This window comes from Synchiropus splendidus, chromosome 3 (genome assembly GCF_027744825.2).
Source record: "Synchiropus splendidus isolate RoL2022-P1 chromosome 3, RoL_Sspl_1.0, whole genome shotgun sequence".
NCBI lineage: Eukaryota > Metazoa > Chordata > Actinopteri > Syngnathiformes > Callionymidae > Synchiropus > Synchiropus splendidus.
The window spans coordinates 16,666,976-16,685,177 of NC_071336.1; the positions used below are offsets into that span (position 1 = coordinate 16,666,976).

At 45.4% G+C, this 18,202-nt stretch overlaps 2 protein-coding genes across 3 annotated transcripts; both read right to left on the reverse strand.

Annotated features, from left to right (window-relative positions):
- Positions 1-286: 286 nt before the first annotated feature.
- Positions 287-7,232, reverse strand: tspan5a (tetraspanin 5a). Of its 2 annotated transcripts, XM_053858442.1 has the most exons (11): positions 6,863-7,232; positions 6,191-6,241; positions 5,973-6,119; positions 5,734-5,904; positions 5,506-5,631; positions 5,380-5,427; positions 5,150-5,266; positions 5,010-5,071; positions 4,455-4,570; positions 2,940-2,978; positions 287-2,188 (listed from the first exon to the last, which is right to left on the reverse strand). In XM_053858442.1, exons 1-9 carry the CDS (start codon positions 6,941-6,943, stop codon positions 4,498-4,500), a joined length of 876 nt encoding a protein of 291 aa, XP_053714417.1. In that variant the 5' UTR covers positions 6,944-7,232; the 3' UTR covers positions 287-2,188; positions 2,940-2,978; positions 4,455-4,497. The 2 variants fall into 2 exon arrangements, with proteins under 2 accessions (XP_053714417.1, XP_053714418.1); XM_053858443.1 differs by lacking the exon at positions 4,455-4,570 and having other exon boundaries at positions 289-2,188.
- A 579-nt stretch (positions 7,233-7,811) lies between these two features.
- serpine1 (serpin peptidase inhibitor, clade E (nexin, plasminogen activator inhibitor type 1), member 1) lies at positions 7,812-11,157 on the reverse strand. Its single transcript, XM_053859940.1, has 9 exons — positions 11,067-11,157; positions 9,905-10,140; positions 9,348-9,572; positions 9,084-9,278; positions 8,827-9,025; positions 8,604-8,704; positions 8,403-8,489; positions 8,237-8,320; positions 7,812-8,157 (listed from the first exon to the last, which is right to left on the reverse strand). The coding sequence occupies exons 2-9, from the start codon at positions 10,137-10,139 to the stop codon at positions 8,111-8,113; spliced, it is 1,173 nt and encodes a 390-aa protein (XP_053715915.1). The 5' UTR covers position 10,140; positions 11,067-11,157; the 3' UTR covers positions 7,812-8,110.
- Positions 11,158-18,202: the final 7,045 nt, after the last annotated feature.

Here is an 18,202-nt window from a genome sequence, read left to right on the forward strand (position 1 = left end):
CCACACACAATTTAGGTGAATATTTTGTTGAATAGTTAAATTATTATTCATGGTGATTTCACAAAATGGTGATTTGGTTTTGACCCTGCTACAATGGCGTTTGACAAGCTTGAATCTCAATTTAAAAAGCAGACTAATCGTAATCTCTAGTCTGATCATTCCGCTTGTGACACCATTTGTCACAAAGGTTGAAGAAAGCATACTTGTTCTGGGCCCAGCTATTTTGAGGTATTTACATAGGTCTGAAGCTGGCAGACAGCTGACAGCAAAACAGAACGACTGTTAAGAGTATCTTTGATTTTAAATTCTTTATTAAAAGCAGTCACTTAAACAGGCATGAACAGGAAGTGACACAACAATGTCAGTGGGACGCACAGGGGTCTGATATGAAGCGCGGCATTCAAGTGCGGCGCTTTCTTTTAAGATTGTGGAAACTGAAAGGAGGAAGAAGATGAGTACAAATAATCATGTAAATAAGCGGGTGAATACTTCAACACAACCCAGCTTTAAGGTTTCACTGGATCCACACTAAAACCAAAAATTAGTTCCATTCAGTCTTAAAATGTAACATGCGTTCTGGATTGAAAAAAAAATATAGTTACATATGGAATGGAACCAGAAATTAGATTTTGCATCCACCTAGTGTACTCCGCAATGTCATCCTGCACCTCCTGTGGGCGTCTTTGCGCTAAGGGTTTGTTGCTCCAGTGGGACACAAATTCACACCGAACCGTTACAATCCAGTTGGACTGGGAGAGTAAAACCATTATGGATGCTCCGATCAGGATTTCTGCTGCCGATCACACGGATTGACAATGAATTTGTAAATCATTTTAATTCAGACACGTTTTATATACCTCTTCAAGGTGGCAAAAATAGAAAAACCCGTGCATGTGCTGCTGGATGCCATCTTAACATGACAGACTGACGCGTCACAACCAGCAGGGCTTCATCAGCGCGCCGGCATTCACCGATCACGCTGAAATAGGCCGATCATGATCGGTGACTGATCGATCGGGGCATCCCTAAGAACCATATTAGAAATCAATGAATAGAGGAAACGGCGATCTCTTGGATTGGACCCGGGCAACAGACTGGCAAAACAATTTCTAAATTCTACGCCACATGACTGTAGCTTGCAGGTGTTGTCCAAGTCTAACCATAACTGCAGTGGAACATGGGAATTTTAGCGTCATAATTAGCAAAAGAGAACCCCTTGGGTCACATCACCACTGCTGTATTTACATTAGCTGCACAGTTAAATCCTTTATTTACATGTGGAGGAGCCCGAACCGTTTCCAAACCCAGCATTTAAAATCTTTCTTATACATCCATAGGATTTTGTAGCTCTTAGATGGATGAACTCTTACAATGCAACACCTTTAAAATTAGGCCATAAATTAGCATCCCTCAAAAATTAATGCATTCAACACCTACTTGTATATTGTCTGCTTACGGAGCTGACAAGCTAATGTAGCAGAACTCTTCTCTCACTGCCCTGCTGATTTCTTCATCTAAATATCAACACTAAAGACGCGCTACTGTAGCTGAGGTGCTAACTGACGCAAAGACTGTTATTTGTTTTCTGAACGATCTACATTGGTTCTGTGATTTAATATTGGGCCTAGAAGAAGAAGAAGAAAAAGACCTCTGACAGAAATATGTGCTGGACATTGTTTGTGGTTCTAGATGTCCTGGTCTCAGTCAATAATAATAGCAACAGTTAATTCTGTAACGTCTCGCAGACATGAACGGTTGATGTTTAGGGACTGTAGCAACATTTTTCTTGTTGCCAGGGAAACATCCCCACTTGAATTCCAGATGAAGCAAAAAAAAAAAAAAATCCAGTGTTTCTGTTACAGCAGGCATTTTGGTAGAAAAGCAGTGCAGAGGGAAGTGTAAAGGGAACAATGGCAACCTCGGCGACGGAGCGATGTCACAGTCCCACACGGAATAGTCTGTGAAAAATATCTATCTAATATCAAAATGTATCAAAACCGCTAGGTGTCCACTATCAAAGTCAGGTGACAGTCTGCAGGCCGGGCAGGTTCACGTCGCTCACAAGGTGTTATTTACACGTTCACAGGTTAGTGCTGAGAGAACAAGGTGCTGGTTCAGTGTCTGGTCTGGTGCAGGTCCTCGCGGCGCCGGAAGAGCCGCCTGGCGTCTTCCTGGCTCGGCCCTGCAGCTGGATGATACACAGGCAGTGGTGATGAGTGGTGAGGTGAGGGAGCGGGCGGGGGGTTTAGGCCTGTCACGATAATCGATAAGTCCACTAACTGAACGATCATTTAAAAAGGAACTTTCTGTCCTCCATCAACTCCCATGTGCATGTTCCCTGCTTGATTTCCTCATCTCCCACTGCAGCTGCAGCAGCAGCCTGGGAGTGATTCTCTCACAGATCTTTTCTTGCTGACAGGAGGGTTCACTCTGCATCAGTCTTGCACCTCTGGGTGCATTTATAACTCTGGACCAAGTGACCCCTCTTGTCGGTCATGTCAGCGACAGTTTAGCCAGCAATCGGTAAATAGCAACAAGGAGGAGCACATGTATGAATAAAGTGAAGTAAAAAGATAATAAAGCCACGGCATTAGCAAACCTGATCAGTGTTGTATGTTGTCATGTGGTGGCAACACATCAAACACATGTGCAGTGTTATGTCTGCCAATGCATTCTTATAATTGAAGTTTTTTTTCATTATTCTTTGAGCTATTTAAAGTACATTTTGTTAACAATGTTAAAAGTCATAATACAAGAAATAATTACTTTTACATGCTGTACTTGTGTTATTACTGGTGCATTATCATTACATTAGAGGTAACTTTAGTCTAAAAATGTTGTTGACAATAACAGCGTTTATCAGAAACAAGGAGGTCAATTCATCGACCAGCAAAATGTGTTATCGTGACAGGCTTAATGGAGTTTGGAGGAAGACTCACCTGTGGGTGCAGAAGCTGGTTCTGCTTTAAGTAAAGAAACTGGAACAAAAGCAGGAGACACAGTCAGAGTTCGTCCATATCAGTTTGGGCACACAGAGACAGAACACACTGTGACTCCAGGTTTCTCTCATCGTCTCTACAAGGACTCACATTTAGAGGTCAAACTATTCTCTCATTCAATTTCAAATGATTGTCAACAGCTGGTAATGGTGTAAAACTCTAGATTCTCAGACGTTCCCACGCCAGAGATGAGATGCCGTGGTTTCGTCGCTGCTAAAAACTCCTTGAATAGACTCAAGGCGACAAGGTTCTGGTTCTGTTTTCTCAGAACCTCGTCGCTTTCTCATAAACTAGCACACGCTCAAACAAGTTTAAGCGTAACCGAAGTGGGATGACTGTAAAAAGTGTTTTTCTCAGGTGGGAGTAAACAACACTCCGACAAAATGACAAGTCGCTCCAGTATTCTCAAAGGATTGGTTTCATTCAACAAGCATGCGATGACTTTTGATGACGAGGAGACAGAAGACGAGTACGTCGAAAGCATGGGCCGATATATTTTACACACTTGACTGCAGAGCACAGCACAAGCTCAAACGTAGTGTTGTGGGTTCCGGCCATGAACCAACCCATCAGTTTCCGCAGCACTTTTTGCCATATTTCTCTCTGTCAGAACACGCTGGTTCAAAATTAGGTTGGGGAACTGGCGTGGCGCCTCTGTGGCTCTGCTCTGACTGGAGGACCGTATAAAAATCTGCTCACATGAACAAGAATTGCATTTACACTCTTTACCGATCAGAACTCTGGTCACTGTCAAACGTGTTGTCCGCTATTTGTTTGATAAAGTGGAGGTAAGGTATTTAGGGGTAGGATTAAAGAATATGTAAGTAAGGACGTTGATGGAGTTTAAAGTATCTCCTCCTTTGTGCCTTATATTTAAAAGGAAGTACTGTTGAAGGAAGCATTTGGTTTGATCCTCAACCCAGCAGAGGTGATGTCAACACATCAAGACAGCAGGAAAGACTCAAAGCAAGTTCCGCTGGTGGTGACATGACTGACTTAAACTTTGACTGAACACATGACATCCTGCTTTTAGAAGCAAGTTCAAGAGGCAGAGTTGTCTCAGAGCGATGAGCGAATCACAACTTGGGATTCTATTGTCCTTATTTACCTCCAAAAATAACTGTTTTTTTGCAGCAACCCTGTGACATTCAACAAAGCTTTTTAAAAAATTGGGCTCAAAGCAAAACATTCTCGAGCTAAGCCACAACTAGCTCACTAGCTAACAGAGAATCTGACTGTCACTACTGTCACGTCCCAAGTGTCCACACCTCTGTGTGTGGACCCTGGTTTCTTCTCTAGCAAAGCAGCTGCACACTGAACACGCCCAGACTTCCACCACGGCATCACTAAGTGTCCTTGAGGGTCAGTGTGGCCTCCATCTCTGTGCGTGTGACAAACGGAACACAACAAACAACATATCACAGCAAAGACAAAACAACATTCCATCACACCCACCGGCTACACACGCTCACACACATTCAGCGCGGGCGTGTGAGTCTCATGAGTAGTAAGCGGCTGCTTTCTTGCTGGAGTGTGGTGGGGGTCGGCGCATGGACAGAGGGGGGGGCACCCTGACGAAGCATGGAGGAGGAAGAATGAGGGGTGAGGTGATGATCAGCGGTCAGAGAAACGACCTTGGTGACCTGTCACTCTGAGTCCCAGTTAAAAACAATACTTTTCTCTCTCTTTAACAGCAGATGTCGCGGCTCGGGAACACTCAGGATGTGGAAGACTAAAATATCAGATTTACTGTGCCTCTACTCACATATTTTGGTGACCGTTGATTCTAAAAACACAACATCAGTTTGTGCCATGTATGTTTGAAGGCTGCGAATCAGTATTTGAGGCTTTAAAATCCCTGGTTCTGACGAATTGACTTGGACCAGCATCAGTTTCCAGATTGCCAGCTGAGGCCTCCACATCTAGCATGTTCCCGCCACCAGACAAAGACAATGTTTCTATTCATGAGGTGAAATGAAACCAAATGCAGCAGTGAAACAAAGATCTTACCAGCTCGCCCGCACAGCTTCAATGTCACTCACTAGGTTTTGGGCCAAACAAATACCGAAAATCTGACGAGAGAAAAGACGTTATGAGTCACAAATGCACTGGAGAATGGTTTCAAGAGAAAGCGCGGCGGGTGAGAGGACCTGCAGTAACGCGACGCCGATGAAGATCCCGGCCACCAAAGTGAGGTTGTCCTGCAGCCACTTCTCAAACTGCGGCACACAACCTTTCATGTTGATGGAGTCCTTCTGCTCTGAGTCCTGGATGAGAAACGTGACATCCTGACCTTGTTTCTGTCCTTAAAAAGTGGATCTATTTCTATTCACTATTCAATGGAAAGCACCATGGGCAGAGGAAACGGTACATAACTTACAGGTTTGGCACGGATGTCATATCCACACTGAGTGTTGATCACATCCTCCTGCAGCAAACAGATTTGCATCAGCATTGTTGACTTCGTCACAGCGTGACTTGAGAGAACACCGGTTCCTCTTCTTACCGCCGGGTCCTTGGTGCAGCAGGAGAATGGGACGCCACACTTTTCTCGACTGGGGTTTGAGTCTGTGCAGTTGAAGTAGATGTTGAGGTTCCAATCGTCGGCTCCGAACGCTCCGCAGCATTCCCACTGAGGTGGAAGGAACCACGGGAGAGTTGAACACAAAATCTGATAAAGGACCCCAACTGGCCCCGGGGCCGGACATTTGGCACAGCCAGGTCAGAGACTCACATATTCCTGAGTGAAGTCGATGAGGTTCTGCAGATCGATGTCGTCCCGGTAAGCTCGGATGTTGTTGTTGATGAACAGGTTGAGCTGGTCTTTGATCCAGTCTTTAAAAACGAAGGCCAGGATCCCGGTGGTCAGCTCCAGGAAGAAGATGATCCCGAGAAACACTGAAAACTGCAGCAGACAGCACCCGTCACTCTGGGGCGTTGTGCGCGACCCCGTCCTTCCTTCATCTCACGTACAAACTTGAGCAGGAATGTGTTTTCCCGCAGCGCTCCGATGCACCCGGCGAATCCCAGAATGAACATCACACCCCCAACCACCATGAAGAGCCAGACTGGGTCAAGACCTCCCAGGTCAGTGATGGAGGAGATGTTGGAGAGAACACCCTAAGGGAGACACCACACAGCCTCAGTTACAGTGAGAACATCAAGCACCACCTTTGTCGGGCAACACTCACCTTCTCACTCCAAGCCCACAAGCCAATTCCGACCAAGGCCATTCCCAGCAGCTGCAACAGTGACAACAGTCAGCAGCAACTCAGCAGGTGAGAGAACTCAAGTGCATGGAGCGGAATCACACTCTCATCTCAGATACCTGAGCAAAATCAACGTGACTAGCTCGGGAGTTTCCTGGGATCAAAACACAGCTTCTTAGCAACCGGACAACTTAAATGGATTTGCGGATCAGGGAGGCGGATTCGGGCCTTAGAACAGTCCACCGCCGCGATTGTCCTGTCAGTGCATCAACAGCAGAGCAGGCAGCAACAACATCAACGAGAATCAAGCGCGTTTCTCTCGTGAACAAATGGGAGACACGTGAGCCGATGTTTTCCGTTTCCTCTCTGTAAGGAGGAGCGCTTGTTTATTGTTTATTGTTATGACGGACGCTACTGTTATAGAGGCGCGCGACAGACCAGTGTTGGACTGAGCTGCCTGGGCCACAACAAGCCGATTAGCTGCGTTGCGGATCTGCAGCCGCGTCCCCGTCGACAGTTCCCGAGGAACAAACGGACAAATGAACTCGGCAGCGGGATCTCGGCACCGGGCCCGTCTCTCTCCCATTGGCTGCTCCGCCACGGACATGTCAGAAATAACAGGCGCGGCAGCAGCAGAGGGAAGACGATAGTTACCCAGAAGAGGATGTTGAAGCCGAAAATGAAGTATTTGATGCAGCAGCTGACTTCGTGGCCTTTGTAATGATTCCCCGACATGGTGTGAGCATCATCGGCGGCGCAGCGGGAGGAAACACGGCCTGCTTCACAGGCTTTGTGTGCGGGATGGGGCAGGTTCAACGCTCCGGGGGTGCATTTCCTCCGTTAAGCGACCGGACGGCCGCTTCTTCCTCGCTGGACCCGGAGGCGCACTCGAACATCCACGGGAGGAGGAGGAGGCCCGGCTGGGAGACGGATCACTCGCTCCGGGATCAAAAGGAGATCGTCTTCTTCTCCGGGAATGTTGCGCCGTGTAGGCGGGAAGATGGCTGCGTGCGGTCACTATCTATTGGCTGGAACGCTAACGGATTGCCAGGAATGCCAGCCAATCACAGCGCAGTGATCATGAACGTTAACCCGTGACGTAGAACGTGAGGATAAGCGCAAAATCTCAATGCATTTAAACGGTGTATCATATTATAAAATACGTCAGCAAAACAGATTTGTCTACAGGCGTTTGATGTTCTGAACTTTTGATTAGATGAAGAACTTCATTTAAATTAAAGAATCTAACCATTTTTTTTACTTCAGAGCAGTATAATTTCACACACACTCTATCTTTGTGGGCACCGCTCATTGCAATAATGCTTCCCGCAGCCTCTCATCCTTAACTTAACCATCTATAGCAAATGGTTTCTAAACTAAACTCAAACCTAATGATAAGGACCCACGTATTTTGACGTTTTCATCCTCAAGTTGATGTTTGGATTTGGGGGGGTCCAGCCATTATTATAATTCTTATTTTACTGTGAACCAAAATATTTCAATTTTGTAAATTTTTTGGTTTATACAGTCTTACCTTAATGATAACAATAACTTAAAATTATGTATTCGTGAGAATGTGGCGAATTCACGACCACAGACACAATTTATAAAACATAGCAATTTAATAAATAACCAACATAATGCAAGGGATCATATCAAAACAGACAGAATACAGAAAAATATATTTTAAAAAATACAGCTTTTCAAAAACACAAACATCAACAAAGCATTTCTCATTTTTTTCATGTGTGAATGACGCGCAAGAAGAGGAATAAATTAGCATATACAGAAGGCAAAGTCTCGTCCACGTCATGTCCATGGCAGGTAAGCTGTTAAGAGTCAGTCCAGTGAGAAGGAAGTCGCAGTAGTAGACTCAGTGCGAGGATTTGGGAATGTTGGCTTCTACTGCTGCTCTGGGTGGTTGAACTGACCCATGAAGAGGACAGTGCCTGCAGAGATACGGAGGAGACATCATAAGAGTCTGCACTTTGGCAATGAGATTCAAGTCAAACGCAGTAGGAGTCTTACCTGTGGGTTTATGCTGGATCAGGAAGAGGAATGGTCGGTCGAGAGTGATCTCCTCTACCGCCATGCGGGAAAACATCACGGCGGCTATTAAAGGAAAGAATAGGGTTGATCATCGATGAGGTCAGTGTTTATATCGCAGTGAACGGGAAGAGTTTGGGGCACCCACCTGAAACTGCCGCTCCTTTCGTACCAAGCTCGTTCACTTCGATCTTCAGCCTCTGCAGAATCTTGGAAACACACAGTCTCTCGTCGGCTGGCGGCAGAAAGGTCAGGTTAGAATTCAATTAGAAGAAGCACAGATGATGTCAGATGATGAAGATTTCTGCACCTCAGCACAGAGACTGGATGTTTCGATTTGAGAACTTACTCGTGATCCGAGTGAAGTCAGCAGTTGCCAGGTTGAACATTTCTCCCAGACCCATGTTGACGAGAGCGTCCTTCAAATTCACCTCGGAGGTCAGCGTGAACCTGGAGCGTCACAAACACTGTCAACAATCTCTCTCCTCTTTGAAGTCCACTACTTGAGATAAGAGCACAACTACAACACAGGGACTCCTGTGCGGCCTGCTTCAAGCACAGCCATCTCTCACCTGGGCAGGGCCAGCTGCCTCTTCACGTTCCTCATCTCTGCTCTCCACTGGGGAATCTTCTGGCTGCTAAGCTCAGCACTGAGAGTGCTCAGAGGAACCTCAGACTCAAACGGGGACACCAGGAACATGCTGAGAGAGTCGCCCTCATATGGGACCTCGATGACGTCATAGTCGGTTCCTTCGGCAGTCACAAACTCACCTGTCGGTCAAAGGACGGTCAGCGACGGTAGGTTGAGACTGAAAGTGATCCGACTCACCATAGTTGAAGCGGTTGGTGAGTCGCATCATGTGGACGGGCAGGGAGCTGCCGTTAGCACAGTGGAACATTCTTTCTTGGGTCAGCTTCGGGTCGAAAGGAACCTTCCACAGGCCTTGAAAGTGCAGGGCATTCAGCAGGATCAGTCTTGTCTCATCAGAAAGAGATCCAGAGGCGAAGAACTCGGGGATGGAGCCTGCAGACACAAAGCGATGAGACATTTGGATCCTGAAGCTGTCAACTCTGTTAAATCTCCATGTATCACCTGCTGTGTGGTCCGACACCCAGGCGTTGATGACCTTCTCAGCCTGATGCGGTTTGGTGAAGTCCACCTGGTTAGGATGGGTCTGGAAGGCCTTGGCTAAGGCTCGGCGGTAGCCCTTCTCCAGGCTCATCTTCCTCTCCACCATCACCCCGCTGGCGATGTCCACGCCCTCTTCACTGGAGATATCTCTCTGAAGAAGCCGCTGCTGCCGGGACATCCCTCTCTCTGCACAGAGAGCAGAGTAGAGTAAGTTTAAATCCCTGGTCAGGTGACCACATAGACGCCATGTATAGCCTTGTGTTATGCAATCTAATGTTGTGGTGTGTAGTTGTTGCCGTTGGACTTTTTGCTCAGTAGAGGGCGATATTGTAGAATCATAGCTTCTTTACTGATCCTATCCAGTTTGAATACTGTTTTTAAGCAAAATGTCTTCATCAAAACTATGAAAAAAATAAACACTATTTCAAATGTTTATTTTTTTGTCTAATTAAGGAAGTACACACTACTCATACCGTGTGAAATGTGAGATTAATTCACCGCAAGATTGTGTCCCCTACCTTGCAGTGAGAAATCCATGACAGCGGTCAGGGACCTGCGAGTGCTCCCAGCAGCCCCCAGCTGCGCCATGGCCATGACAGAGGTGACGCCGTACGGAGACAAGGCCACATTCTTGTGGGCGGATGTTTTGGCGAGTTGAGAGAAGACTTTCAGCCCAAAGTCGGTCTGTTTGTCATGTAGCGAGGCCAGAGACCCTCCCAGGGTCAGCAGCAGCAAAATGTACACGCACTGCATTCTGGGGGAAAAACACAGATTTTTATATCAACAAACCTATGTCAACAGACAATGACATTTTTCTGTCCTTGTAACAGTAAAAAATGTCCTGTCATTTGACCTCAGCCAGTGACTATTGGAGGCCTCATCTTTTTTTTTCATCATTTCATTTACATAATTATTTCTACTTGATGCTCTTGCAGCCACACACACCTCAGATGAAGGAAGGAGAAATGGCTACTCATAACATTCTTCAATACTTACTGGCTGATTCTTACCAGGATTACACTTCATTAAAGCACAAAACCAACCCGTTTTTGTCGCAACCCTGATTGAACAACAAGTGCGTGAGACTCATGATGGATGTGTGAGTGTGTCAGTGATGCACTGTAGACGTCAAGCCTGCAGTGGTGTTAGTGGGTCAGAGATCAAAGTCCTGAATACTGCTCTTGTTTACACAAGAGCTGACTTGTACACACACACTTTCACAGCTCTGCACGAGAAAACCTGTGGTTTTCACAGTCATCCCGAACTGAAAGTGCTCAAGACCCTAGCACAGCTCACATGCTGTGGTATGTGGTAAATGAATTGTGAGTGAGAACGATGACCATCAGCAGAGCAGCACGCAACAAAAGTAAAGTCTGGTTTGTAAGACCAATTCTGCTTGTTATTTACAGCGAGGAATGCAAGTAGAAAGCAACAACAGAAGTAACACAGGCAATTACTTTTGTCTTCTGTGATTTATATACACAAAAAACTACATTATAATAAGGATTGAATGCAAATATATGTTGCTTGTTGCATTAATAAATGACCGTGTATTTATAAATTACCTCAATATTGACTCTAAAAGGTAAACATGTAGAAAACAGGTGGAAAAGTTCAACTCAACCATCAGAATTGATTCTTTAAAACTCTTGTAGTAAAAGCACCGTAGAGTGTTCTCACCTGGTGAGTGGATTTTGATCTCAGGTGTGAGGAGCTGTGGGTCTCTGTAGTTCCCGCTTCAGTTTGCTTCTGTCTGAATGACTCCTTCTTTTTAAAGGATAGATGAATGGGTGATGTGAAGCCACGCCTCCAGCCCACCCACGCACACGCACACATTATTCCTGATGGTGATGTCATCTGATGTCTGGACAGGCTTCCCATTCACAGCGCACTCGCAAGCCCCCTGACAGCCCCCCCCCCCGCCGCAGTCTGTCTGTCTCTTCTATTTGAATCATGACACAGCACACGCACACCACCACTCATGTGTGACAAGGTTGCGATTGGTAAAATGAAAAATGTTGTGTTTGGTGAGAGGACAGTTAGTAATCGAACAGTTGGAGCACAACGGTCTGGATGAACTTTGGAATCATCACCTGATCACACAGACAGTTTCTCCACTGACTCACCTCCAAAAGTGAAACAGCAGAACTTACAATTGAGTCAGAACGTCTCATCCCTTCTCTCAACAGGATGCGGAATCATTCAAGGTTTCCAGCACTCATTAATGCAGCGCTTCCAGACTACCATCACCTCTGGGAATCCTCAGATGGCTGATGCAAAGATGGAATGATGAGAGGTGATGACAGCAGCATTTGAATATTGGACACCAAATGATCAAGTTTAACTTCTGTACACATAAAATGAAATATCGAGGTGGAAGAACAGCAATTCTTTGTGCTGCTATCCTGAAGTTTTTAAAACTTCAATTTCCCATCCATCAGCACAATCCCATCTAGCTCCTTCAACATGTATGTTCTTGAATAAACAAAGTTTAGATGTGATTAATCTACATTATTTAGATTGCAACATTAATTTCTCTGGTATTACTTAATCAAACTTAATCTCTTAAAGTCAGAGCCCTAATTCTTACCCTCTATGAACACATTTACAAACCTTTCCTACACCTCTATCACACAAATTTAATTAAACATTTAAATCATCAAAATGAGGAAAATAGAGTTATACCTAAAAAAATACTTAAAATTTAAACCAGTCCATGTTTCTCTTGGTAACATCACTTGGAATCCACATACACTATGGATGGTGTGTATTTTTGCCAATGTACGCTTTAAAGCGGCATCTCATGTCCAGTTTAAGCCTTTAGAAATCTCATGGTCCACATGGAAGTATACAGGGCAGCACCTTCGGAGCCCGAGGGCCATGTGTTTGACCCAATGAGAGTTACAGGTCATTCCTATTACCTTAAATGCATCTGTCCATGAAGTATGTGCTTGCACCCAGCAGTCGACAGAGACAGAAATATTCTTTAACAGGAGCTTGTTTAGATTTAAATGGTGGTGATGTCATTGACAGATACTTATGAACCACAGAGTCAATGAAAGTCACTTACAGACCCCCAGTCAGTCTAACCGAGACATGAAAGAAAACAAAGTTATAAAATGGGACGATTGCTTTTCCACAGTCACATTTTATCTCATGCCAAGACGGCGCGGCCCCTGAGCCGTCTGGACACAAAGTTGTCCTCTTGTTTTCATCTCTTTTTCTCTTTCATTGCCTCATGAAATGGTATTACTCTGCATCAGCACCAGCTCATGCCAGAAGTCAGAAATGTTAGTAATGTGGTTCAAAGGGGCGTGGCTCAATGACCTCACCAGCCTTTAGCACCGCCCCTCTAATGGCCCCACATGTTGTGTGTTCTGACCCGGGTGGCTGAATTGAGCTCACTGAAAACAGCACATCTGTTCACGATAACTTTGTATGGGCCCACGCAGCCGCAAGATATAGCACATTCCTTATAAGGCTGCGAATGGAAATTTCACATGTTCCACCCACAGGGCTTCTGGTGGGGGGGTTCAACAGGAGAGCCCACCACTCAATTATCCCGTGATGCCAACAAATGGATCACTGCTATCGATTTACTGCGACATGTTAGACTGAAGTGAGCCATGATCTAGATAGATGCCTGCCACCTTCAAAGACTGATGCGCTTATCTGTCAAAATCCGTCTGGCCCACACTCTCCTTCACCACAACATCCAGTCGGTTCTGGCATCATCCCAACGACCTCTTTGTGGTTAAAAACTTGACATCTTTGTTTGACACATCACATAACACTTGGAATCATCAGCCCTCGGTCCATTTGAGAATAGATTTCTGGATCAGATTAATTTCTTCACCTTCATTTTCTGACATCCAAAGTCAAGGCTGAACTCAAACTGGTGATCAAGGTTTTTCATCACCCATCCAGTTCTTTGGACCAACCTGCCTGAGGTGATCAAGAAGGCAGCGGTTGTTTCTTTTTTTTTTATTCACATTTGTATTGATCTGTTCTTGGGTCTCATACTGCAACGTTACATTTAAGTCTTTCCAGAGGCTTCTATGTAAACTTAGCATGCAGCTCTTAAATTCATTTCATGCTTTAGGTTAATGCAAAAACTAAGATGAGTCTGTTTTCAAAAGTGAATAGTTTTGCTTTATTTATTTTTGAGGCACACTTTGTGATTTGTATTGCTGTCATCTGTGCTCTGTTATTCATTGTTACCAGAACAAATCCACTTTAACGTTATGACATGTCCCCGCGGATCGTCCTCTCCATCATCATGCAGTCACTCTGAGAAAAGCAATTTTATTTCATGGCAATACGGATTGAGAAAGCACCAACCGTACACAGCACTGCTGCAATGCTACACCCCCAGATATGCTTCCATGTCTACAAATTTAGCCTCATCTACTTCGCCAAGATTCCTTCCTGTCAGGGTGAAGCACAACCACAATCCTGGGCTTTTCACATCTGCATACTATAAAAAACGAAGTATTTCCAGTTTACTCCAGTGCACAATCACCCTCAACGACCCCACAGTGTTGCCGTGGTAACGGTAATAACCCTGCTTAAAGACATCCCTCCTTTCCTTAACACTTCCCTTTTAGGGGTAGTTTCCAAAGATGGTTGCATAAGGAAGTGCTTGATTTTCGTGAGTCAGTTATGTCGTTTGGCGACTTGAGTCATGCGCTGATTCTTCAGAAGATGTTGTAGGAATGGAAAAAGTGAGAGAAAGACGAGGAGAACAGGGAATCCTGTGTTTCACTGGTCATCCTGTTTTGCACAGACGGCTAGCTTCCTGTATTGGTGGAGGTTTGCGCGAATTTATCAAGAAAATGATACTCTGGAAAAACATCCCAGTCAAGGAGGAAATGATGAATGAAGTTGTGTTATTTAAAACCCATTGTGTTCCTATCTGAACTGTCAGAAATGGAGACATGGGTTGAGATATAGAAACAATATTACATTCCTGAGAGTTTGTTTCTTCTGTCATGTTCCAGTATCATGGACGTTCATGTATTTATTCAGTTCCTGTGAAGACCTCGCTGAAGCCTCACTAGCTAGCTGTGAAACCCAGCCATCCTCCCAGTCCTCTCTAAATAGCTGCCTAGGAAGGGTGGACAGCCACCCCTGTCATGGCCCAATATGTGTTGACTCTTCAACTCAAAAGTGTGTTATGAAATCAGTCAACTCTTACTCACGGCGAACTGCGAACAAAGGTCGGCCAGGTCAGGGATGTTGCGCATTAGGGAGAGTGAACAAATGCAAAACTGAAGTTCCTCATTTCAACCGGAGTCAGTTCTGATGCTGTGTGATGGAACAAACGTCTCACCACTAAAGGAAACCACTGTGACTCAGATTCTCATGATAACTGACTGCAAACTGCCGATGGTATCACTAGCAAGTCTCCTAAACATGCGCTTGAGTTTACTCTGTAAGCACTCAGGTGAATGTCTTCTAAAGGAATGAGCTGCAGAACGGTGTTTTATTTCCTGCCTCAGTAGTGGTGGTGTCCGTGGTTCATGTGACTCAGTAGAATGATGCGGGACGGCCCAGGAGAAGTATAAGAAGAGGGATTTGGGGAATACAGCATTGGGGTAAACGCTTGTCTCATACCACAGCCCATGTTGCTGGACCGTGTCACCTCCCCGCTCCTTATGAGCAGCCCCTCACTCATGAACCACTCACCAGTGTTCGCTGCCTATTTCCCGCCTGGCTCTCCTAGCATGCCTGGAAGTCCACCTGCTGCTTCTATCCTGAACTGCATGCTTCACCTGAGCTCCACCTTCCACATCTAAGAAGAGCATTAGTTCTACTCCTCTTCTTCTACCTAGTATCTTCAGTCATCACCCCAGCATGTCTACTGTTTCTCCTCTCCATGTGAGCTGTCTACAGTGGACACATGACAAAGATTTTTCATGTCTGATACTTGAAGATTTGTTGAATATAGTTCTGTCATCTGGTCCAGTCTTTTGTCGGTCACTAAATCATGTATTTCCACCGACACTTCACTATTGACTGTGTTACATAACTGTAGCAGAGTCATGCGCGGGCAACAGGGAGATCAGTGATGGTGAACCACATGATAGGAGGTGAGAGCCACTGTTTATCCTGTATTTACTTGTGGACGGCTGAGTAAGCGGGTGAGGTCCTGGAAACCTCGACTCAATCGAGACAAAGGGAATTAATCTTTTATAAAACAACTGAACAAGAGGTCTTACATAACCTGAGCGCGAGTGCTGACCGGTGTAAAACAAGACGGCACACATAAACACCAGCGGATCGCTAAGACCACACGCACTCGGACGGTTACCAGGCAATATCTGGGCAGGATTCATCATGGACTGACAGTGAGGACATGCTTGCATTAAGGTTGATATTTAACCAGATAGCATAACCTTGATTTTTTTTGACTGGAAGCACGGCAGCCGTCTACACTCGCAGGCCTGACTCACCTAAACTTTGAAGCACCTTCACTCTCTGAGGATTGATGAATCAGCATTGGCGACATGCACCTTTAACGTTGATATTCTTCATAATGGTTTTCCAAATTCCTGTAACAACTTGAACTCCAGTCAAAACATCTGAGATAACACGTAGCCGTCACTCAATATCTTGACTAGTCAGATAAGAATCATTCAGAAGCCTCACAGGTGAGGAATTGCATCATTACAGCGACAGAACCCACCAGCATTTTTGGTGGGTTGGTTATTCCCAGCTGTCCGGGGTGACACATCCCTTCCCAGCTACTCACTTGACAGGTCACAGACAAGCAGAATCACGGACAACTCGCTGTAAGCTCTACATTTACAACACAGATGTTTGATTCCTGTCTCAGTTGTGGTGGTGTTTGAGGGTAGATGTCGCTCAGTGGAATGGTACAGGATGGATCAGGCCAGAAGAACTTGGCACAAACTACAGCCCCACACCTTGTGAGCAGTCCCTCACTCATGCATGAGGGAACTACTCACCAGCGGTCTGTACCTACCAACCTTTTGTTAGCAATCCTAGCATGCCTGGAGGCCTGGAGCTCCACCTTCCACCTTCTAAGAAGATCACTAGTTGTATTCCTCTTTTCCTTTTTCCTGGTATCTTCATCTTCAACACCATCACGAAAGCGTGTCCACTGCCTCTCCTCTCCACGTGTCCAAACCATCTGAGACTGTCCAGCCTAACTTAGTCACCTCAGTCGAGCTGTGCCTCTGATATATAGGTTTCAGTGTGTCATCTTAGTTTATTTCCATTGAAAACTTCACATACTATAATAACTTACAATTTGATGAGTCGGTGGTTTGATGGTGCACATCTGAAAACAGTTGCTCAGAGATATGGAAAAAACACCTCTGACTCGTGTTGGCTATTAGACAAGTAATGAAGCACACACACACCCTCTGTGGTGATTCACACAACACAGCCGAGTGAAAAACATCCTCCTCTGTCTCGGCCTGTTCCACTCGTGTGTTCTCTGAGTGAAGGTGGTCCTTCAAGTCTGGACACATTTTCCCTCAAACACTACATACTTCCAGTAAAGTTGGAAGCTTTATGACAATAACAGACAGAATCTGAGTCGTCTATAGACACTGAAGGCCAGCTCCTGCTGCTTGGAGAGTATGTGTTAAATCCAGCCCACATTTCCAACCGTTCCTCCAACGGTCATGGAAAAACTGCACATGTCAAAGATCACTGTCTATATTTGTTTCTTACTCATTTTAACCACTTTCCTCTGGGAGATTCTTGTGGACACAATCAACTCCCTTCAGGCCTTTGAGGACACAACCAAATATAGAGAATGACTAAGGTTTTAGTGAGATAAACTGGTGGTTTACTTATTTTGGTCATGCTGAGGGGGATGTCAGGGGGTATGGTAAAAAAAAAAAAAAACCAGAGGGGCGACGATCCTGACTGGACGAGGTAGCTCCTCAGTGGTGCTGGAGCACGAGTCCTTTGCTCTCTTTCTCCTTGCATGGTGAATGAGCCTCATTTTCTTCATTCTTAGGGCGCTTCCACACTGCGGGTTCTGTGTCGAGATCAAGCTCTTTTGGCTCAGAAGTCCCAGATGTGAACACATGCGAGTCAGGTTTTGGCTGCGGACTTGATCCCGGATGGAGACCTGCACTTTGTCTCGGGAAACTCTCTGCGGCCACATTCACCGCCACATTTAGTTGCATCCGTGGCGGAGGTCAGTTCATATCTGAGGTGACGACGACTCGTAGTACTGAGAATTGACAGAAAAAAGGAGGTCAAGCTGATGGTGGTAAACAGGTTGTCGCGCGGCTCATGACGACTTCCTTGAGACGTGCTTTGTCGTGGGTCACAAACCAGCTGAGGAGGAAAAAAGGGACATTGCCTGAGGCGCAGAGGCACGAGGCTGCACGGCAGGGGGGAATATAACTCAGGCTACATGAGACAGAACCCGCAGTGTGAAAAGTCCCTTCGAAAAAAAAATCAGTTCCATACATCAAAAAGATGCCATTCTTTTACTTCATGACGATAAGAGTTAATCCCTAGTCCACTGTCAGGTCGCCCTAAATATTGCACATGGAAAATATGTGTTTGTCGAGCTATAGTACACAGGGTAAGAGCAAAGCGTGGACAGGCACAAATAGACTGACCACCTACTCAACATGGAATCATCAGCTGACCTCCTTAAGTTGATCTGTCTATCGAACAGCATGATGGTTTCTCATTAACTTCTGAGCTCTGAAGCAGGTGCTCATGTTCTGGTTCTGTCATCTCTTTGTAACATTTTAGCACGACTGAGGTAAAATCCTCCCTTTAATAAACCTTCTCCTCATTCTCATTCAAACGTACTGTTC